Here is a 25175-nt window from a genome sequence, read left to right as displayed (position 1 = left end):
ATCGGAAAAAAAAATTGTGTACAATATGCTGTTCACCTTGCCTGTTCGTATGTATTCACCCGTAATTTTGCTATGTAATCGAAAAGCGGTTTGACTGCCCGTCTGGGGACCCACATGCTGCTTGCTGGCTGCTGGCTGAATTTGTATGACTCAGTTCGGCAGTATCTAAATTTAGACAAGTGATCACTGAATCACCTAGCCAAAGGTATTCCTTCATTTGCATACACTGCTAGCAGGGGGAAGAATATTCGTCCAGAAAATCAAAAGAAACAATGTGAGGTTGGTTGAATTTTTTCCGTATTTTCGGATGTAAATGTTGTTTTGATGTTTATCTTCATACAAATTAACGCATTTTATGAATTATATAAAATAAGTTGATTTGGTAAAAATAATTTACATTGTGGACCATAGAAGCAAGTTTTTGTCTTAGAACTACGTCTTTCAGGAAGGGTGCCAAATCAGAAAACAGGTCACATTTTTATGAAATAAAGTTAACGTTAATAACTATTTTCACTGTGAACAAATTCTCATGATTTGCATACCAATCGAATCGGAAATTCTCTAAGATTTTGATATGCTATACATTATAATTCGCTAATCTTTCGACGGTTTAAACTCATGAAAACTGGAAGAACTTCCTTTTTTCCCATACATTTGTTCTGCCGATTTGTGTGCTAACCCTACCCGTACATCGAAATCGGAAAGATGTTTGCATCAATTGATAGGACATATTTCTACGCGTCTATCACAATTAATAAAATGTCATTTTCCATGAGATGAACAATTGAATAACTGTAAAATGTCAAGCGTTATCTAAACGCTCTAACTGCCAAGTTTTGATTGGCCCGATTTACGGCTTTCCCAACACATACTTCCAAATCGATGTACCTGTGGAAATCCGCTTTGCAAATGTACATGCAAGTCGGGGGTATTTTTGTTCCCACTGAGCTGTGTTTCCCTAAAACGGACTTCAAAATCAATGTGCCTTCAAAATTCATGTGGCTGGGGGAATCCGCTTTGCAAATACACGCAAGTCGGGGGTATCTTTGGTGTCGAGTACTTTTGTACTCGCTTGTCGTTGTGCAGACCGGAATATGTTTCCCTAAAACTGAGAAGCCTGGGAAAATCGTCATTTCAGATATCAGGGGTGAATGAACTTTCGTGGTTTGAGAACTACGTAAACATGAGATGTGCAATAATTTCAGAGGAAAATGTAAAATACAATGATCGTTTGACAATTCTTCCGTTAACATATTTTGGTAGTTCTAGGCATCATATCAAACGTAAAGGACGTTCATCAAATTTATTTGTAACGATGAGCATAATCTATTACAAAAATTTCGATGCATTCAAAAATTATACTCGAAGTGGTAAACAAGTGGATTGCATAATGTAATTGCATAGTTCTACGTCGAAAATATGCGGTCGTGTCCTAGATACAACCCCGTACAATTTTTTTCTGGATTGTAAAACATGGAGGGTTTCCCAAGCAGGTTTAAGGATAGGACTTCCCATTTGAGGGTTTCCCAAACAGGTTTTAATGGGTTTGGCAACAAGATGTCGAGCGTTGTCATGCTGCAGAAACATTTTTTCGTGCCAATACTCGCATAAACTTCACTTCATTATTTGGTTAAGCCGATGACGTAGATGCATGACCGGGCTGTCCTCATATAATAGAGCTGTAAGTGAATGCTTATGGCTGCTTGGGTTTCCATGTACCGATTTTTTTACCCTACTACACAACTTTTTTGATGTTTGAACGATATTCAAACTGATTGGAACGGAACAAACGACGGATAATCAAACGTTTGTGAAAGGCGGTTAATCAAAAATTGCACTGTTCTTTTGTAAACTGCTCCATAACTATATAATTGGCCCAAAAACTGCTGTCCGCCAATACCTCCACTTTATCGATCCTTGCGTCTTCAAGAAAAACGCAGTGATTTTAAACGAATCACGTTTCTATGAGCCACCGTGTATTTCTTCGATTCACACACGGTTTGGCAATTATCAAAACTAGAAAGAGTTCAATGTGTCTTGGGGGAAATATATTTCGTCAGGTAAATGCCTACCCAAACTAACCAAAACTTTATGTGAAAAAAGTTTTCACGTGAATATTTATTTTTGCTACAAACGGATTTTGATTATTTGCTTACCAATTGATTCGGGAATTGTCTGTGAATTTTTTTGATATATAATACATTCTCCTAGTCTGTAAATGGATGAAAATTAAAAGAATTCCAATTTTACCATACATTTTTCCTGTTTATTGTGTGCTTACCCACCCGTCTGGTAGTATTTCTTGTATATATTTGCACCACCCGCACTGTTCAGTTCCTGAACAGGTGCGAAAACTGTATCTTGTGATACAGTTTTCGCTCCTGTTTTCGCGCCCCAGTGACTCATTAGCCAGCTAGAAGCATATAAAAAAAACTCATTTGCTTGTGATCCTATCGCGGCGTGGTTTTTCTACCATTTTATCAAGTAGTCCTGATCTGATGTTCAGAGCTAGTTTCCGAAATATTTTCCGCAGTTGACTTCCGAGTTCAGGCGTCCAGAGGCACGATTCCCTAAGTGAGACAGTGCACCATACAACCAGAGCCTCTTTTTTTTATTTTCTGATTCTGATTCTGGGATTCCCAGTCCGAGATTCTGATTTTTTTTCCTATTCGTATTCCTATTCGTATTCCTATTCGTATTCCTATTCGTATTCCTATTCGTATTCCTATTCCTATTCGTATTCCTATTCGTATTCCTATTCCTATTCATATTCCTATTCCTATTCCTATTCCTATTCCTATTCCTATTCCTATTCCTATTCCTATTCCTATTCCTATTCCTATTCCTATTCCTATTCCTATTCCTATTCCTATTCCTATTCCTATTCCTATTCCTATTCCTATTCCTATTCCTATTCCTATTCCTATTCCTATTCCTATTCCTATTCCTATTCCTATTCCTATTCCTATTCCTATTCCTATTCCTATTCCTATTCCTATTCCTATTCCTATTCCTATTCCTATTCCTATTCCTATTCCTATTCCTATTCCTATTCCTATTCCTATTCCTATTCCTATTCCTATTCCTATTCCTATTCCTATTCCTATTCCTATTCCTATTCCTATTCCTATTCCTATTCCTATTCCTATTCCTATTCCTATTCCTATTCCTATTCCTATTCCTATTCCTATTCCTATTCCTATTCCTATTCCTATTCCTATTCCTATTCCTATTCCTATTCCTATTCCTATTCCTATTCCTATTCCTATTCCTATTCCTATTCCTATTCCTATTCCTATTCCTATTCCTATTCCTATTCCTATTCCTATTCCTATTCCTATTCCTATTCCTATTCCTATTCCTATTCCTATTCCTATTCCTATTCCTATTCCTATTCCGATCACAATTACAAACCTTAATTTAAAATTGAAGAAAACATCCTCGAGGGAATCTCGTGCTCTTAATAAAGTGGAAGCAATCTCTTCTTCAAGCATTCTTCCACATAAATTTGAACATTTATAGTCCCTTTTGTGAAAAAAAACTACAATCGCATGCCACACGTGCATATGGCTTGCCAAACGAGCCATTTTTGGCTGAATTTTTCCATCGCAACTGTCGTATCCGCTAATGGTATACTCTCTCCAACCGATTTGGTATAAAATTGAGGTCCCGGCGGCGTTCTGGAATCTTCTTTGACGTATGTTTCCATGAGAAACTCTGGTTGGGATTGTTCAAAATACGCTCTTATAGCTTTCGAGCTCGTGTTTTAGCGCGATCTTGCTGCTCCGATGTTAGTTCGGCTACTTGTTGCTTTTTATAGGTCTTCAGACCATGTCTCTGTTTAATCCGCTGAATCATCCCAATACTGGTTTTGAACTTCTTGGCCAAATCAGGAATAGATGCAGTCCTGTTCTTCTGAATATAGTTTACAACTTTTCGGTCCATTTCGGGATTACTTGGTCCGGGGTTTCGTCCATTTCTGCTGAGATCTTTGAAAGAACACTCATTACCGAAATTTGTGACGATTCGTTTAACATTTTCTGGACAAACTGAATTTTTTGCTACTTTGTGGTATGTAACACTCTCTTCGGTGCACCAATTATGCAGAATTTTCTTTTTAGTTTACAAATCAATCCGCGACATTTCGAAAACAATTTTATGACCGCGACTAAATGACTTGTATTTTGATTTTTGACATGTAAACAAAGCGTGCTCTTTTTACACGACGAATAAATGTTCACCAGTTTGTGTGTAATAACGTGTTAAATGTTCAATACTACTTTTCGATACACTCTTTAAGTACACATTTCATTCGTTTCGTTCATTAAATCAAAGGGAACGAGAAATTTGTTTTAATTCGAGAGTATTTTATGTATTGTCACCAGAAATATTTTTCAAACACTATGATTCTTTGGTTCTCTGATTTCCTGAGTTAATTACAACTGATTATTGGATTCTCTGACTCTCCGATCCTGATTCTTCGATTCTCTGAATATCTAATTTTCGGTTTTTCTAACGTATTAATTTTTATATTTACTGATATTCTGATTTTATAATTTTTTTATTCTTTCATCTTTAGATTTTTTATTTTCTTAGATTTTGATACTGAAATTTAGATCTTGAGATTCAGATTCTGAGCTTCGGACTCTGAGATTCAGTTTCTGAAAGTTTCATTATGAAAATTTGGTTCTGAGATTCAAATCCTGAGATTATTATTCTAAGATTCAGATTTTGAGACTGAAATTCTGAATCTAAGTTTCTAATTTTGAAATTCTGATCTCTGATTTTTAATTTCTTTTTTCTTATACCTGTATTTTAACACCTGATACCAGACCTGATTTCTGATTTTAGATTATCTGATTCTTTGATTTTCTGGTATTCTAATGACTTCAATAGTTTTCTGATTTCTGATTTCTAATCTCCGATACCAATATTTTAACATTTAATTTCTGATTTTCAGATCATTTGATTTTCGATTTTTTAGTTTTCTAATGGTTTTAATAGTTTTTTGTTTTCTGAAGCATGAATTTTGAAATTTGAGCTCTGATTTTGTCTTTCATGATTCTCTGACTCTCTAACTTCCAACTTTATTTTAGTTTTTCGATTCCAATTCTCAATTTTGATTTTGATTCCGATCATAATTATAAATGTTATATAGAGTTTTGATTACACGTGTAACTTAAAACCAATTCTGATGAAATCGAGAGTCAATGGGGTACAAGAAAAACGGACACGCTCGTATTGTTGACGTAAGGTTGCAGAATTATTTTGACTAAGTGGACAAATTCTTTTTCGTTCAGATTAGATATCTCGATTTAAATTATAATGTACTGACAATTTAAGCTCTATGATCCGCCATTTTGTTCTAGACGCCATCTTGGGTCGGGTCGATTCGAATTTTGGGCCATAGTGTACTGTATTCTCCTAGTCAAGTCCTTTCATTTCATATCCATATTGAGAGAGTTGTATAAAATATGAAATCGGCCATTTTGTGACGGCGGCCGAAAAAATTGATACGATTTAACAATGATACTGAAGGCACACAATTGTATTGTCGTCAGAACTAAAGGTGTGTTTCGAATTTCGGATCAATCGGTCAACGGGAAGGGGATGAAATTTCAATAACTAGATTGGATCCAACGAGGAGCCAACGCAGTTTTTTTCCTTTATTGGATGTAAATCACTGTGTCCATAGTTTTGAACTATTGTGGTATGTCCCATTTTTTTCTACTACGCTTCAAGCTTATCTACTGCTTATTGATGAAGGAGTAGAATGAAAGCAGGTTAAATGTAATCGTTTAAAAATTCCACAAGATGCAATAAAAAATGCATGTCTACATAGCTCGAGAGAGCCGCTTCAGTTCTTTGGATCGTCGGAAGAATGCGTGCCTTAAAAAAATATACACTGAACCTCTTTTGTTTACAAAAAAAACTTTAATTTGCAATATCTAAAATAAATATTTAATTTTTTTTAATTTTTCATATAAATAAGAAGTCATGTAGAAAATTAAAAACATGGATACAAGATGGTAAAACTATTTTTGACGAACTTTGTGGAACATCGATTTTTTTATGAATTTTCGAAACTTCAAATTTTTGTATGTTTACAATCATTTTCTACCACAAATTATGAATCCTCTTTATCAATCTCCTTCTGAATGCAGCCATTCTCGAGCTATTTAAAAAAACATTTTTAATTTATTGTCTTTTTCAATTTTTTTTTTAATGTATATATGTATTTTTTTCTTATATAATAGAAGTCATGTAGAAAACTTCAAGAATGAGTCCAAGGTGGTCAAACTATTTTTGACAAACTTTGTGGAACATCGGATTTTTATGAATTTTCGAAATATTTGTCTACTTCTGTCTGGGTATGAAATTTCAATTAGCTACCAAACACATCTTTTGAATTCAGCCAGCTATTAATGGCTATTGGGGAGAAGTTCTGTTCTTATTCAAACGCAATTTGTATGTAAGCTTTATCAATAATTTTTCACAGTTTCATCACATTTTTTGAAATATTTCCTTATTTTCTCATTTTCTAATTTAGAAACTTTCCAGTTTCCCAATTCTCTGATTTTATAGTATAATTATAACAATAGAAAACTGCACAAAAATGAGTTAACTGCTTTTATATTGCTGGAAGCGCTCAAGATAACGGAGTTCTGAAAACCCTTCGATGCCGTTATTTTATGGCACATGATTGACACATCCAGAAAACAATGACGAGCTTCCTATCTGGTGCATTGTTTTACATTTTGTGTTTGTGGTGTTGTTTTATTTAATGTTAGGTGCAACTTAATTTTATTTTATTCGGATGAATCCGCCTGATCCTGTAAAAGATCGTACCAGTCGGGCTTTGGAAATGTAATCAATAATGAACCTTTGATGAAGCGGAACAACATATACTAAATTGTATTCTTCTCTTCCCATTCAATCGCCGTTACAATCGAACAATAACAAAACGATAACAGCCTCGTTTATGAAGCTGTTAATTGTTATACGTATTTTATTAGGTAACTATATCAGGTGAGTAAATCGCACGGCAAGTCGCTGTTCACTTAATAGCTAGTGAACTTATCAGATATTCACCGGTCTTTGGTATCTTCAATCATAGTTTAGGGTTATGTCTCTCCGTGATTCAGTGTAAACACTTCCAATTTATACATTCACACTTAAGTAATTTGAGAACCGAATTGATGTTCGCATACCACGCGAAAACAGTGCACATCTTCCAAATCGAGGGAGAATCGGGATTCGTTCCAAGATTCAACTGAAGGCGATGAGTTGTGAAAATGAGGGGTACCTTCTATCGACCAACAAATTGTGTAATGGGTGCTAACCGAACTTTTCCTTTGTTCCTTTCTCACATACCACAGGGACGAACAGAACGAGTCCTCATCGCTGATTAACAACTACTCAAGCAGTTCCACATCTAGTCTTCCAACTGCATTAGACAGCCGATCGACATCCCTTGAGGCGGTCGGTGGTGTTCCGACGGGATCCTCGGCTGGACCGGGAGCTCCCGGTGGTGGTGCCAATGCCGCGTTGACGAACTTTAACGTGACGGCGGCAGCTGCCAACAACTCGGGCTTCTTCAGCTCTCCCGGCGGACCGGCTAATATTTCCAATCTTTCCTCGGGCGCTGGCATTCTTCCGACGGCTCGGGAGTGGGTCGACAGCGAGGATGAAGGTAACTTCGAGCCGGAAGTGGACTGGAGTTCGAACATACCCGCTGACATTCTCGGTGCGCTCAGCGACATCGAAAAGAAACGTCAAGAAGTGATAAATGGTAGGTAGCAACTGCACTTTTTTAGAATAGAATCTATATTCTACGTGAAACACAATTATGTTATCACCCCCAGAAATCTACCAAACCGAGCGTAACCACGTGCGAACGCTCCGGTTACTGGAAGGGATTTTCATGCGACCTCTGCAGGAATCGGGTGCATTGTCCAACGAACTGCTGCAGCTGCTATTCCCACCTTCGCTGCGGCGACTACAGGAACTGCATCAAACCTTCGAGAGCAATCTGAAACAGCGACGGAACGACCACTGCAACATTGTGCAGGAAATTGGCGATTTGTTGCTGCACATGGTAAAACCGGAATCTCACACAAGAAGTTTTTCACTAATTTTCTAACCTCATTCCAGTTCGATGGCGAATCGGGCGAAGAGCTGAAGGAGCACGCTGCCTACTTCTGTGCCCGCCAGCAGATCGCTCTGGAAGCGCTGAAAGAGCGCCGAAAGAAGGACGAGACCCTGCAGCGGCTGCTGATTAAGGCAGAATCGCATAAAGCCTGTCGGCGACTGCAGTTAAAGGATCTGCTTCCGACGGCACTCCAGAGGCTGACCAAATACCCGCTGCTGTTTGATAACCTGTACAATTTCACCGTGCGTGTGCAGCCGGACAATGAAACCGAGGCGCACGCCATCCGCAAGGCGCTGGAATCCTCCAAGCGGATATTGGACCATGTCAACCAGGCGGTCCGGACGGAGGAGGATTCCCACAAGTGAGTTTCTCAAGTGCTCACGTAAATTGTTTGCATTATGATACGCTATTTATATTTTTCAGATTGATAACAATTCAACGGAAGTTGGACAAAAGTGGTTTAGATAAGGACGCTTCTAGTGAATTTAGGGTAAGTGTTCACCATATCAAATTATAACACTTCTCTTCTAATTTTAAATTATTCAAACAGAACATAGATTTAACTGTACGTAAGCTAATCCACGATGGACCATTAACGATGAAGAAGAACGCCGGAGTACAGCTGCATGGATTACTATTCGAAGATATGATGGTTTTGTTACAAAAACAGGTTAGTTCCGTGGCTTATTCGAGACCTATTCAACCACCCTGATGTTCCGTATTCCATACAGGATGACAAATATCTGCTGAAATACCACTCTAGTCCCGGCCTCGGTGGCAACGAGAGCAAGATCACCGAAGGTCGCTTCAATCCCATCACCCGGATAAATCTGATCCTGGTGCGACAAAGTGCCGTCGACAAGAACACCTTCTTCCTGATCAACACCAACGTGTCCCAGATGCTGGAACTGACGGCACCGAGCAGCTCCGAGTGCAAAACGTGAGTACAGACTTTTGTTCGCTCCCTTTGAAACAATCATGTTCTGTATGGGTTTTAGGGGAAATTGGGTCAAACAGATTGTCATTGCCTATCTGTTTTTTTTGGATTGATAGGAATGTTGTAGTAATTCTTGAGACTAATGGCGAACCGATGGGGTTCCGTAATTCCCTTTCTAACGACTATAAATAATGCTTCATATACTTGTGAGGGTTCCTGAAATTGTGATATATACGAGACCTATCCAGAAAATAGTAGACGTTTTTGACTAGCGCAACAGTGGAACTAAGGTTGCCATCTTGGTGTGAAGAAATTTGTAGGCTCAGTACGCATCGAGAGAGCTTGCACCAATCTGTGCAACTTGAAGTGGTAAAAGGTGTTCTTAGGCCGAAACGCGCATAACATTTTCAAGGCGAGGTATTCACAAGGTTTTTCAACTGAACACTATAGTAAGCATGAATGAAGACTGGATGGAAACAAAGATTAACTTCAGTGTTTCCCTTCAAAGTGAATTCATTCAATCACAGCCAATGCACAATGGTCCAGGAGGTGCATTTATGTGGATAACACATGTCCAGTGGCGCAGCGTAACTGGGTGAAACCCGGGGCGGGTGTCTTGGGTGTCGCCAGCGAAATATAACTGATTCCGCATCGAAAGCGATCATGACGTCCTAGTTCACATGTTTGTGTATCATGAAACGCTAACCGAAGCAGAGTTGTCTCGTTCTCGTTTTTATTATGATTCGTAGCATGTAACAACAAACAAATGTGAATGTAGGAAAGGGAGTGGCGAAATTTTCGGCCGGCGTCACGCGAACTCGTACCGTTCTTGTTGTCGAACAGTTTTTTTTCAGAGATTCCTCTTTCTTTTTCATCATGATCCTCGCAGGACGACCACTATCGGTCTTCCGCTCGACGTTCCGGGATGCCAGGATCCGGTAAACAGTGCTCACCGGCAAATTTTCGTCCCGAAAGTGATATACTGCAAACATTTTTCCTTGACTTTCGCACGTTTCGAAAAATCGTACAACGCGCTCGCGCTGCTTGTTTTTTCGACCCCATCGTTGATCGAACTGACAGCATCCGAACGAAAAGAAACGAGCAACCCGTTTCTAGAGAGCCCAGAGAGCAATTTTATCGGAGAGAAAAATTTTCATTTTTTATTGAACACCTGTCAGGAAAAATTTGCGATAGCAGGGCCCTGGTGTCATCCGTCTAAGGGTGACACTCGGGGCAGTCGGGGTTGAGCCATATTCCTACAAACACTAAGGCAATCCAAATTATTCATTACACATTGTGACACAAAGTCTATTCAGCTTGACTAGGACAGTTCTGAGTACACCCATACCTCGCTATACGGCCGCTCTTTATACGGCATTTCGCTACAACGGCCCTCTTCAATAAGGGCACGTTTTCAATTTACGGCCTAAAATGTTTCGCTATAACGGCAAAGAAATTTTTTTTTCGATGTTTATATTTCTAGGTAGGTAGGTCTAATATAAGTGCCAATGAAAATTGCCATCTCGAATTTTCAAACGGAACTTTCCTAAAAATGTTAATTCCCACGAAAAACTACCCTTTGCAAAGTATCAGCTCAATCGGACTCCATTTACTTGTGTCGCACAGCCGTCAAAGTTTGAGTTTTTTTGTAAATCCAAAAAAAAAAGAAGTATTTTTGAAAACTGATTGAATCCTTATACGGCTTTTCACTTTGCGGCCGAATTTTATGGAACGTGTCTAGGTCGTAAAGCGAGGTATGGGTGTACTGTTCTATTGACCGTCCAAGCAGATATCATCTAAAAAAAGTGGAAAAACTGACAACTGATAATTTTTGTTTCTGTAATTTTGAAGCAGACGCTCTAGAACATTTACTGTGTTAATACAGTGTATTGATTCAGCGGAAATTGCGGTTTCTTAGAAAGTGTGTTTTACCTAGCTAGGCTGACCAAACGTACCCTTTTTCAACGGGATAGTACCGTTTTTTCGACCATTTTTTATTGTCCCGTTTTTTTATCAATCTGTACTGTATTTCAGATACAGAGTAAAACATAAAGGGTGTGTCACATCAAATTGCATCACGGAAAAAACGCTGTAGAAATTCGCCCAGTAGACCGATCCTTTTGAAAATTTTAGACAGTAAAATAAAAACTATTAAACAACTTTTGGCATTTTCTTTTTATTCATACTTCGAGCCCAAGCCCGTATGCTCGCACCTTCCTCTTTACCCCGTCCATAAGGTTCTGTACAACGTCAGGTTGTAGTTTTTTTTGAACAGAAATCCATTTTCTCTTGAAGTCCGCCTCCGATTTGACAACTTTTGGGTTCTTCCGGAGGGCTTGCTTCATAATCGCCCAATATTTCTCTATTGGGCGAAGCTCCGGCGCGTTGGGCGGGTTCATTTCCTTTGGCACGAAGGTGACCCCGTTGGCTTCGTACCACTCCAACACGTCCTTTGAATAGTGGCACGAAGCGAGATCCGGCCAGAAGATGGTCGGGCCCTTGTGCTGCTTCAATAGTGGTAATAAGCGCTTCTGTAGGCACTCCTTAAGGTAAACCTGCCCGTTTACCGTGCCGGTCATCACGAAGGGGGCGCTCCGCTTTCCGCAAGAGCAGATCGCTTGCCACACCATGAACTTGGATAGTTTCTGCTTGCGAATCTCCTCCGGAACGGTGAATTTGTTCTCTGCGGAGAAGAACAACAGGCCCGGCAGCTGAGGAAAGTCCGCTTTGACGTAGGTTTCGTCGTCCATTACCAGGCAATGCGGCTTCGTCAGCATTTCGGTGTACAGCTTCCGGGCTCGCGTCTTCCCCACCATGTTTCGCCTTTCGTCGCGGTTAGGAGCCTTCTGAACCTTGTATGTACGCAGGCCCTCCCGCTGCTTGGTCCGCTGGACGAATGAACTTGACAAATTCAGATTATTGGCGACATCCCGGACCGAACTTCTCGGATCACGTCTAAACTGCTTAGCTACGCGCTTGTGATCTTTTTCACTGACGGAGCATCCATTTTTGCCGTTCTTCACCTTCCGATCGATGGTTAGGTTCTCGAAGTATCGTTTTAGTACTCTGCTGACCGTGGATTGGACGATTCCCAGCATCGTACCGATGTCCCTATGTGACAACTCCGGATTCTCGAAATGAGTGCACAGGATTAATTCACGACGCTCTTTTTCGTTCGACGACATTTTTCCAAATTTACGAAAAATTGACAGTGAAGCATGGCCAACGTGATCTATACACTCTTATCTGATTATAAGCGAAAGCTGAAGATATAATTCCCAAAAATTAAATTTCTACAGCGTTTTTTCCGTGATGCAATTTGATGTGACACACCCTTTATTCCTTTGACATTATTTTCAATATTTCTCTTCTTATTGGAACTTGGATTTAAATGATTTCGCCGAGAAAGAGTTTGTCTGCCAATTGTTTATTCATAGAGAACAATTGATGATTTTTTATTCGTTGGTGAACATTACGATAAATTCTTCGAGCATGGTAACAGGTTGTTCCTCTCACTTGAACTTACTATCGAGAGGAATCTTAGTATTTTTTATGGTTTGGCTCTCAATTTTCTTCCACAAGGAAAATGTCTTGTTGTACTACTCGACATATTTGAAATTCCATGCCATGAACTCTTGTTGCTTTCCACCAGAGATTGTTTAGTGACCTTTCAAACATTTATTGCTCTTTTTGAAGTTGCCGAAGTTGCTGTTAATTTGGATTATTTTATTAGAATTCTACAACGTAAAAGAGAAGAGGTATTATGACAAATGAGATGCAAACTGTTCTTAAAAGTTTAATTGATTTAGGTGATATACAAGAAGTTAAATTTATTAAAACTATGGAAACTATTTTTCTCGGTCATGCGTTGAAGTACATTGAAAAACTGAAGACTGGTCTAGAGGAAACACAATAGAGAAAATGGTTTAGATGAAAATATTTGGTTTGATGAGAAATTATAATTAAAGAGATTAAAAGGAGGAATAAAGAATTCGTTCCAGTTGCAAATCATCAGGTGCAAACAATTCCAGAAATGCAAAACAAATTTCTAGGTTATCATGAAATCATGAACTTGTGTCTGCCAAATAATACCGCACTAGTTGAAAGAATTTTATTCTACGATGATAACGAAGATGATCTACGATTTCTACGATGTGGATAACGGAAAAATCACGACTCAATCTTGAAACCATTAAAACTATTGTAATTGTCCAATAGAACTTTTATCTGGAATGTGACAAATTCTATGATGAATTTTTCAAAAATCATAATATAAGTCGCTCCATCATCTAAATATTCCTTCGTTGTAGAGTTTTGAGTTGTAGAGCGTTGTAGATGTTTGATTGTTTGTTTTTATTCTCGGTTGTAAACTTATAAAATTCTTAAAAGAAGACGTGTGGGAAATGTCGGGGACAGAACCGGAGAGACGTAGGATTACACCATGGGCTGTCAATTGAAATAACTTATCGGAGTAGTTTTTCAGTACCTGTTAGCAAAACTACAAATTCTTTTAACCGTTGTTTCCGGCACAAATTCGTAGAAAATTCATGATCGATCGGAATCCAATTACCATCTCCCAATAAACCCAAAGAGACGCTCCCAGAATCACACAAGCTCTCCCCAAGAAAATCGAAATAATTTTTTTTTATTATTTCGGATATTACTTTAGAATGTATCAATCTGTTGCATTGAATTGAATTGTAATAACTCTTTTGTGAAAGGTGGCCCTGAAAAGCATCAAACAAACTACCATGTGTCGAACTTTGTTTCCTTATTTTGCCAATGCACTCTTCTAGACAAACTGAATACAGCCAATTGCAGCCAGGCAATTTCACATCAGTATCATCACTGTATGCTGGATCGATTACAGCGATGGGTGACGGTTGTCCGTTTGATGGCAACCAAATTAAAACTCGTTGGCCGCTGCTACCCCTACCCGCTGCTGATAATGATAAACGGTGGCCTTAGCATATGTGCTCTGCTTCGTGGTTAGAAAATGAATGATGTTTTCGGAAGGCTGAATTTATTTGATTTGACTTGTTGTAGAATAACATGGGGAGGGGCTTACGATTCAATGTTGTATTCAAATTATATTCCGCTGTCTCTCTGGTTGCTCCTTTTGATCGGAACGATTAAAGGAGCACAAATTTGACCGATTAAAGTATACTACTCCAAGACTCTCTACGCATCTATCACAATGAATAACATTTTATTTTTTAAATTTTTTTCGAGATAAACAATTGAATAATTGTGGAGTGTCAAGCATTATCCAAACGCGCCAAGTGCCATGCTTTGATCGGTCAAATTTGTGCTCCTACAATTGTTCCGATCCAAAGGAGCAACCAAGTCCCTAAAAATCGATTTTCGGCCAAAAATTTTTTTTCGAGATAACACCAGAACACACCAGAACTAGACGTTGTATGCATTTTTTAGTCATTCGGCGTAAACAAAAACGATTTTCCAAACTTACTTTACGCCCCCCTTGGAAGATTTTCGAGGATGAAAAAATTTAAACTTTGAGCGCTTTGAGGCACCCCTAAATCATGTCCGATTGAGCTGAAACTTTGCACAGATAATTTTTTTTGGTGCCAATATACAAAATGTACATGGTCGGTTTTTGAAATTTGACATGACCATTTTCGCTGCCACCCTGATGTAGACCAATTCATTCTTAATATCAACCCCACTGAAGTCCTAGTAGTCCTAGGTTTTTTGACACGTTTGCATAACAAAAAATGAACAACAAATATCACTAATTTTTCATGCGTTCACCTTAACACCTGATGATGAGGCTACTTATCCATCGTCAATCATTGTAACCCATGAGCACCGTCCGTCGGTCCTACCCGATCGTAAACTGAAGCTTAACCTTAAGTAGAAAACATCTCCCACACCAAATGCCACAGAAAGTGCTTCTGTAGTTAACCATCGGCGAAAAGGGGATTATGCTCTTCTTCTGTTCGGGACTTGCGGTTAACGTTGAGATTTACAGCACAAAATCTCGGCCTCCTTCATCCAAAAATATCATCCGGGCGAGGATGTGGTGTTATGGTCAAACCTGGCCTCCGTCTATTACGCGAAGAATTCGCTGGAGGAGATGAACCACTTGAAGATAGATTTTGTTCCGAAGCCACGACCGCATTGTTAACGTAGGATCACGAAATTAATATATTCAATACGCCTAGTCAATACTTCGATGTTGTATTGGGAAGGGACGAAATTTAATAACTAGTCCCTTAGAAGAATTTGTTGGTGGTCCTGGTGTGTGATTTAGTTGTAACATTCTCGTCACTTAAACACATATTCGAAAATCTTCATATTTGGTCCAATTTTCAACATATGGTGTGGGCTGTTCGCTGTCTAGAGTGAAACTAAAAATTGAAACCACCTCTCGCTCGTTGCTCGTAACATGTGCGAAAACGAATCTCAAATCAGCAGAAGAAGCAGATATTTCATTGCAACGGAATGCTTCCACCGAGCGGTGCGAGCAACAACAATATTTCTAAATTAACTCTCGGCTTTAACACATGATATTGGCTGATCGTTGTCTAGAGTGAAACTAAACTTCAAAACCACATAGCAAAACAATTTAAATACAATTCTACGTAACATCGAAGTGAGAAACCATACCACGTAAGCTAACGCCCGAATTGCATGAAAAAATGTTACTTGTTCAAATGTAAGAGCATGTGAGTGGCGAGTAAAATCGGAAAAAAACTACTTTTTTTATTCGCTACATTGTTCACTTGCTTCATTATATATGTTTCTGGACAAAGAATTGCTGGGGATATTTCCTATTAGTTTGGGCATTTGGAATCAAAACCAATCCATTAATTGAAGGTATATTAACATTGACTATTTATACATTTTTTTCTACCTGAAATACAGGGTTTTCCAACTTTAAATTCCGTAAGTAAATTGAAATAAAACACAATTAGAATTCGAATTTCGATGAAACTTTTATTTCAAATTAAAGTTTGGTTCATGCCATTATGTGTGAAATACAACATCATTCAAATGTCCACCTAGGGCTTCCTCGCACACCTTGATCCGGAACAGGTAATTTTCGATGACTTTTCGGTACATATGGGGCGGTATCTCGGTCATAACTTCACGAATGTTGTCTTTCAAATGTTCAAGAACCTCTGTTCTGGTTCTCAATAGTTTCAGGTTCTTTTTCGGACATTCCACTAAAGAGATCCGTCAGTCGCGGCGGAGTTATGTTTTATGTGTTACTAGCTGACCCGGCAAACATCGTCCCGCTCAAAATTTGATACCTTCAAACGTGTCTAATCACCATAGGAACATTTGTTACACCCTAAAACCTCTATATGCCTAGTTTGGTTTCATTTGCTTGATTAATTCTCGAGTAATATAGAAATGTGTGTTTCATCTGTATGGCAGACCCCCCCCCCCTTAGAGAGGGCGGTGAATTGTCTAACCACCATAGAAACATTTATTGCACTCTAAAACCTCCACATGCCAAATTTCGTTTCATTTCATTGATTAATTCTCGAGTAATGTAGAAATTTGTGTTTCATTTGTATGGTAGACCCCCCCCCCCCCCTTAGAGAGGGGGGAGGGGTCTCAAACTATCACGAAAACCTTCCCCGGTCCCAAAAATCCCTACGTACTAATTCTATTGCGATCGGTTCAGTAGTTTCCGGGTCCATAAGAATCATACAGACAGACAGACAGACAGAAATCCATTTATATATATATATATATATATATATATATATATATATATATATATATATATATATATATATATATATATATTGGTTTATATATATATATGACGTAGTATATATATATATATATATATATATATATATATATATATATATATATATTGCCAATATATATATATATATATATATATATATATTGGTTTATATATATATATATATATATATATATATATATATATATATATATATATATATATATATATATATATATATATATATTGGTTTATATATATATATATATATATATATATATATATATATATATATATATATATATATATATATATATATATATATATATATATATATATATATATATATATATATATATATATATATATATATATATATATATATATATATATATATATATATATATATATATTGGTTTATATATATATATATATATATATATATATATATATATATATATATATATATATATATATATATATATATATTGGTTTATATATATATATATATATATATATATATATATATATATATATATATATATATATATATATATATATATATATATATATATTGGTTTATATATATATATATATATATATATATATATATATATATATATATATATATATATATATATATATATATATATATATATATATATATATATATATATATATATATATAGATGTAAAAAGTCTCAGGTTTCAAAAAATTATAATGAACAGGTAAGGTTTCTGTCAATTGCCATTGATGGAGAAAACGATGTCGACTGCTTTGAGTTCACCGGTGAACTCACCGCGCCCTGATTATATCTATGTCGTATCATCGGCTTTGAGACTCAATGGATATATAAATCACTGGTCAAATATTCAATTGTTGATTTGAGAGAAAAAAAATACTCGTCAAGTATGAATATAAAATGAAGACTGGAAATTGAAAAAAATAGAACATTGTATACCAAAACTAAATTAATAGACTATTGTACGTTGTTGTTAGACATGGTCCTCAGCCATTATCATATATTCTTCCAAACTATTTCTGAGTGTTCGGTTAGTTATCTAACATCTGAGAAGTCGTTTGTTCCACGATATTTGAACCCTTTTGAATAATGCAGCACTTTGAACAATGATCCCTTTCCACTTAGGAACCTCGAACTGTACACACTGAAATACCAAGCAAATTAATCATGCGTCCATCTTGTACTTACATCACAGAAGCCAGACTTGTGCTCTGTTCTGAAGTACGTAAACAATTCGGGTATTGGTCATCTTGGTTCGAACTCAATGCCCCGAGCGGGTGAACACTATTGGCAGGCATTTGTAATGTAAATCATGACAGCATCTTTCAGCTAGCTCTAAGGCAAACTCTTTGTCCAGATTTGTGTGCTTGCTGATTTCCTCGTAAAAAGTGCGATTTTTTTCATCCTATGACTACAAAAGCTAGCACCCGTGCTGGCAGTAGTGGAAGGCGGCGGTATGTGGTTGGGGTTTACGACCATGCACGCGCGTTTGTCATGGGGGCCCCTTGCGCAGCGAAAGAACAAAACCAACGACAAACACGGTCCTAAGTTAAGCGATCGATAATGAATCAATACGTGCCTCTACATTTAGCTAGCATTGCTTCTCACTCTCGTTTAATGAGTACGGAAACGGATTCGAAAATAGACCCCCTAATTACGAGGGGCGCTAAAAATAGAAATAGTTTCTGATGCCACTTGTGCGGTGGCGGCGTGCGAGAAAATTTTCCCGCGCGCGTGGTTCTGTTGTCGAGCTGATCACGCGGAATTCCCACGCATCGATGAGCCGTGATTGATATTTCGGAAATGAGCCGTAGTGGTTCTCGGAGTGATGATATCTGACCGGTTTTGTTTGATTTATTGTAAATTGGGCGTGAGCCGGGTGTTTATTGATATTAATCTTTCAAATGATGACGAATTGACTTACATGATTGATGGAAATCAAAAACAATTTTGAGGGCGATAGTTGGTAAACATTTGCAGAATTTCCTATGTGAAAACTTCAAATAAATAGAATGTTTCAGATGGTTACATGAGCAATTCCTTAAAAAATTGTGTGCAGTTCAATCCAAAATTTCGTTTGAACGCTTTACTCAGCTGTAAATTAGGCTCCCAGGACTATGAGTTGAACAGAGGAACCATAGTTTTCTCAAAATTATCAATCTTCATATGCTGTAGTTAATTCAAATTAGATATACACGTTATAATGAAGGATGTGTGAGGTATAGGTCCTATTTGTGACCAATAACATCTCTAATTTCTTCATCTGTGGTTTTAGACGTTACATACTTTTGAAATTGTTTATGCTTTAATGATTCTGAATGAGTGCTCGTTGGTTCTATGAATGCTCTAATAGAAACATTATAGAAACTGATGTCCAAGATGAAACCGCATTGTTGACGTAGTACACTGCGTTTCACAACTATAGAACCACTCATTTTTTCTGAGTTTTCAAAGATATGTAAGAAGTCAGTTGAATAGAAGTATATAGTATAGGATATAGTGCTCCCGTGGCCGAGTGGTTAGCGTCAAACCTAACATGCCGGGGGTTCGGGTTCGATTCCCGTTCTGGTCGGGGAAATTTTTCTTCAAAGAAATTTCCTCTGACTTGCATTGTGGTCACGCGTATTCTAGAGCTTGCCACTCAGAATGCATTCAAGGCGTGTTATTTGGCATAGAAATCTCAACTAAGTACTAATGAAAATGACGCAAGTAATGCTACGTTGAGACGGCGGAGTTCCTCTAGGAACGTTAGTGCTATATAAGAAGAAGAAGAAGTATAGGATATAACAACTATCTTCATTTAAAAGACTGTCCATTTGGACTTTATTGTTATGTTCAGGCGCGAAACATTTAAAAAACAAAAATTTCAGTGTTTCATAACTATGGAACCAGATGGAAAAACTCTTACTCCTTTACAAACATAACGTCAATTTCACATGAATTACAATAAGTTTCTAATTCATAGGTCCCCTTTAGTTTTCAATCAGTTCAAATAACCCATTCGGGGTGGTTTTAATCAAGCTGCGCCATGTTGTAGTATGTATCTCGTTCTACGCAGAGGATACTGATCGTTTAAGCTCTTCAAATCACTCATACAGCTTGTAAACTGCATCTCCTATTCGTACGATCACTCCTCATTAGTTCTTGATAGGGTTTTGACCTTATAAACCAGCTGACCAGTCCAGAATCTAAATAAATGAAGACAGTTCTTATATCCTACACCATATACTTCAATTCTCAGAAAAAATGAGTGGTTCTATAGTTATGAAACGCAGTGTATATTGCTCTTATATGTATATTATACACAAACTCGCCTCTTGCTTGAGTAAGTGCTGTACCATGGGTGGATATCACTTTTTATGATACTTTTTAGCTCATCTAAAGTAACGTACATCCATAACTCGCTTTACGGCCCTAGATACGTTCCACGAAATTCGGCCGCAAAGCGAAAAGTCTTATAAGGAATCAATTATTCTAATACAAATACATACAAATTCAATCAGATCGGTTCCAAATTTGTTAAATATGTAACATGGTTTATCATTCAAGATGCATTTTATCTTTTTATTTTTATTTCTTTTTAATCAAAAATTAAATTCATTTAAATAAAAAATCAATACATAACATAAACATGAAACATACAATACATACAACATACATACAACCTCGTTTGGTAGTTTGGTAGTTTGGTTTTATGGTAGCCGGGATCCTGATCTTCTGCTTCATCTATACTTGTTCCTCAGAAACGCCTATGTCAACGTTTAATGATGTTTCCTTCGTTGTGTCCCCGTTTCATATCCCTCCTATCCGATCGATAAACTTTTACTTAGTCGCGGCAATACATACACACACTCTTTACAGATACACGGGCCGAAGGTTGTGCAGTCCACTGATCATTCAACAAGAGCCAAAGGTTGTACCGCTCATGACAACTCTACACGAGCTGATGATTGCGCCGGCTAGTGACCATTCTATCCTGGATTCCTCGAGTCGAGAAAGACGCACCACGCTAGATATGGGGTACAGACTAGGGGGGCGTTGCCGATTAATGGTCAGCTGCATCCCGATAGGAAGTATCCCGTGTCGGGCACACGTACAGAGCATCGAAGACTGCAACATACCAATTATGAGAACACTTGTAATACTAACCTCGAGCCAACCGCGAGTAATCGGTTACATATTACTAACATAGTTGTAAGACAAAAATTGTCAAAATATTGGACTCCCGGCCCCGTCAGGCTAACGCATCATGTGCCTTAATAAAAAATATATTTTGGGGGAAAAAAACATACATACATAAAAACCAACAATAATTTAAAAACAAAAATGAAACAACTTCATGTTATATGGAATATGTGTATGTATACTAGGGTGCCAATGAAAGTGATCATCTCGAATTTCAAGAAGTTACTCCATAAAAAATGTTCACCACCTCGAAAAAACACCCTATGCAAAATATCAGCTCGATCGGGCTTAAGGGAGAGTGGCGGAAAGCGGTCAAAGTTTGAGTTTTTTGAAAATCGAAAAATCATCCAAGCTTGGAGTAAAGGAAATCGGGGTTTTCGGGAAAAAAAAATTGATGCCAAATGTCTTAAAATTGCATGAAACGTCGAGATCTAGTGTCATCTGTCCTTTTTTTTTTTTTTCAAAAATCGGCATTCTTGGACTTAGTTTTTTTTCGGAATACGAAACGAAAAGTTTGGTTTTGGGCGCCAATAAAAATAGTTTTTTCGATTTTTCATTCGGAACCTGCAACGAAATGTTGATTTGCACGATAATATACCCTATGCAAAATATTTAGCTCATTCGGACTTCATTTACTGGTATCACAAACGTTAAAATTTGAGTTTTTTGAAAACCGAAAAATCACCGGAAATCGGGGTTTGAACATTTTGTATAGGGTAACTTTTTTAAATTTTAGGGTCCATTTTTTCCCATACATTCATTGGTACCTTATTTGTATGTTGCTTAATTTATTGTCTGGCAAATATTTTTTTACTTCTGTACAAAAGTGACTTTTGAACCAATCCTCGAATTTTTTTTTTGCCTCTATAACGAATAATTCCAGGCCGTAAATCGAAAATGTTCCTGAATTGAAGAGGGCCTTTATAGCGAAATGCCGTATAAAGAGCGGCCGTATAGCGAACTATGGGTGCATGAGAATGTAAAAAAATGTGCTAAAAATTAACTTTGGGTGTGGAAAATAGTCAAACACATTAGGTATGAAATAAAAATTACTAAACATATATTCCATTGCAAACTGGAATCGCATGTAGATTCCATTTTATGATAATTTCTTAAATTTTATATTATCTTAAATTAATATATTTTCTTAAATTTAAATCTCCATTTCTCCATATCTCCATTTTGGTGAGTTTGCCACTGCACCATTGCACAATGGTCCAGGAGATGCATTCAAGTGGAAATTAGCATTTAGAGCTCGACCGTTATTCCCTAGACAAAAACTGTCTTAGGCAAAGTTGTTACATATGATAGAGCGCTCATATTTATGTTATCAAAAATAGGGTGACCAAAATTGATCATGAAATAAAAAATCTAACTTTCTTATCTTTATAGATAGAGCTAAACATAGTTCAACAATGTTGTAGTCCCAGTTATTTGAGACATCTTTGAAGAACAATGTTTGTTTCTATCTCTTGAAATAACCAATATACTGCATTTTTTGCGTTAGGGTCACCATGAAAAAAACCGTTTTTTTTTGTCCTAACTTTTATATTTCAAATTCTACGTACAAGCTGTCTTTTAGGGCTTACTAATATAATCGTTTTGCGATTCAGAACATGTCAATATCTCAACTACACTCAAAGTTATACATATTTCTTCGCAAAAAATACGCTCTTTGCAATTGCTTGTCATTCTTCCTGTGGCAAACATAAACAAAGTTTATTGGCGGCATTTGAAAGAACAAAGTTCACTCTATATGATGTGTGATTTTAAGAACTATATTATTTTTCTTGTTTGAGTAAATTAAAATTGAAATCATGAGTTTTTGGGTAAAAAACCATCAATAACTTTGAGTAGGATCAAGATATTGACAAGTTCTGCGTCGTAAAATATTGGTCTTAATAAGCTCTAAAAGTCTCAAGAAGACAGCTTTTATGTATAATTTGAAATATAAACGTTGGAGCTAAAAAACCTGCTTTTTCATGGTCACCCTAATGCAACTTAGGAAAAAAGCGATAAATCGATTATATTATAAGATAGAGAAAAGCTTTCTTCTACAAATTTATTTTAAATAATTGGGGCTACATTGTTGAACTATCTTTATCTCTATCTATAAAGATAAGAAAGTTATTTTTTTTTATTTCATCGACAGTTTTGGTCACCCTATTTTTGAAAACATAAAAATGAGCGCTCTGTCATATTTAACAACTTTTTCGAAGACAGTTTTTGTCTATAGAATAAATATCTTCCACACAGTTGTTTTTTAACTAAATTGCATTAGGAGAACCATTAAAAATCGGTTTTCTTATTCTAGCTTTTATATTTAAAATTCTACATCGAAATTGTCATCGTAGGGCTTTTGGAGCTTATCAACACGAACGTTTTGTGATGCAGAATTTGTCAATATCTTAATCTTGCTCGATGTTATAGATGGGGTTTAACCCAAAAACTCAATATAGAAATTAGAGCAAAAAACCGTTTTATTCATGGTGAACCTAACGCAACTTAGAAAAAGGCGCTATATCGATAAGAGATAGAAAAAAATTTTGTTCTATAAAGATGTCTCAAATAACTGGGACTACAACATTGTCGAACTATGTTTACCTCTATCTGTAAAGATAAGAAAGTTATATTTTTTATTTCATCGAAAATTTTAGTCACACTATTTTTGATAACATGAAAATGAGCGCTCTATCATATGGAACAAGTTTGCCGAAGACAGTTTTTGTCCAGAGAATAACCGTCGAGCTCTAAATGCTAATTTCCACCACCGTATTAACTACAACTAATACGCTTGAACAGAGTTTGAACATGAACATGGCAATATAACTTTACAGCACGACAACGCCAGACAACGTGTTCATGGGCATGTCAAGAGTTCTCTAGAAAGCGTAAACTGGGTGTTTCTAGCTTACACGCTGGACCGGTTTTTGATTTCGAAGATCGCAAAAGAATCCAATTTCACAGTTCATATATATATATCCTTTTTAAAAGAATTGCTGTTTTATTAATGAAATAATAATCGCACAGCTTTTTTTTTAATTCATTTAGTGTACACGACCAAAAAAGAAGGTTTGTTATAAACCCATAACTACAGGTTGGACTCGATTATCCGAAATTTCAGACTCGAATATCCGGAGTATTTAATTTTTTATTTTCGGAAATATTGGTGCCATATATATTTTTTCCACAACCCCATCAATATGGGTATCAAATGAAAGGGCTTGACTAGTAGAATACAATTATTTATGAAAAATTCCAATCCAAGATTACGACCACTACAAAATGGCGGATTTCATAGTTTCTCAGAACCTCTTCAATATGGGTATCAAATGAAAGGGCTTGACTAGTAGAATCCAGTTATTTATGAAAAATGCAAATCCAAAATGGTCGCCACCACAAGATGGCGCCATATATATTTTTTTCACAACCCCATCAATATGGGAATCAAATGGAAGGGCTTGACTAGTAGAACACAACTATTGGTATCAAAATATATTGATAAAAAATATAAAATATATATAAATATATTGGTATCAAAAGGAAGTTCTCGACTAGTAGAACATAGTATGAACTTAAAAAAAAATTCTTACTTATTTTATTTTCTAGTTTTTAGTAAATTATCTGTATCATTAGTATGCTTCTCTACATTGAAACCATTCAAATGTTTTTTTTTAATTTTTATTTCTTATCTAACTTTCTTCGGAAATATTCATGATGTACTGTATTGTATTAGTCAAATCGTTTCATTTGATACAGATATTGAGAGGATTGCAAAAAATACGTTGTCATCCATTTAGTGGTGGCTACCTTTTTGAATTTATGTTGTTTATTATGTTTCGTGTTCTCCAAGTTAAATCATTCAGCCATTTTTTAACGACTGCCAACTGCCAAGATCATGGAACACGCAGTTTTATAATGACAGTAGAATTAAATGTATGTTCCAAATTTCAGATCAATCTGTCAACAGGAATGGGGTCAAGTTTTTATTGATGTGGGACAACCCTACAAACATTCAAACATACATAGAAACAGCTCAAGCTGAATGAAATAATTTACAAAGTGATAGTTGTTTGGGGACTGCGGCTGTCTTGGAATTGGATTTTTCATTATTTGCTATGTTCTACTAGTCGAGAACTTTCAGTCAATACC

General features: G+C 36.7%; 1 protein-coding gene across 9 annotated transcripts in view; it reads left to right on the top strand.

Moving 5' to 3' along the window:
* Positions 1–25175, top strand: part of LOC129767952 (rho guanine nucleotide exchange factor 11) — a 286719-nt gene that overhangs the window by 193044 nt on the left and 68500 nt on the right. For all 9 annotated transcript variants that reach the window (XR_008741601.1, XM_055769267.1, XM_055769265.1 and 6 more), the window contains 6 exons: positions 7380–7792; positions 7866–8098; positions 8155–8513; positions 8576–8642; positions 8703–8822; positions 8884–9092. Coding sequence is in view for 8 of the 9 variants with exons in the window: in XM_055769267.1 (XP_055625242.1) it covers positions 7380–7792; positions 7866–8098; positions 8155–8513; positions 8576–8642; positions 8703–8822; positions 8884–9092 (1401 nt within the window). In the remaining variant the exon portion in view is untranslated. The remainder of the gene's footprint in view (positions 1–7379; positions 7793–7865; positions 8099–8154; positions 8514–8575; positions 8643–8702; positions 8823–8883; positions 9093–25175) is intronic.

The sequence above is a fragment of the Toxorhynchites rutilus genome, chromosome 2, assembly GCF_029784135.1.
Source record: "Toxorhynchites rutilus septentrionalis strain SRP chromosome 2, ASM2978413v1, whole genome shotgun sequence".
Lineage (NCBI taxonomy): Eukaryota > Metazoa > Arthropoda > Insecta > Diptera > Culicidae > Toxorhynchites > Toxorhynchites rutilus.
Note: the sequence above shows the minus strand (reverse complement) of the source record. Positions and strands in the feature narration are given on the sequence as shown.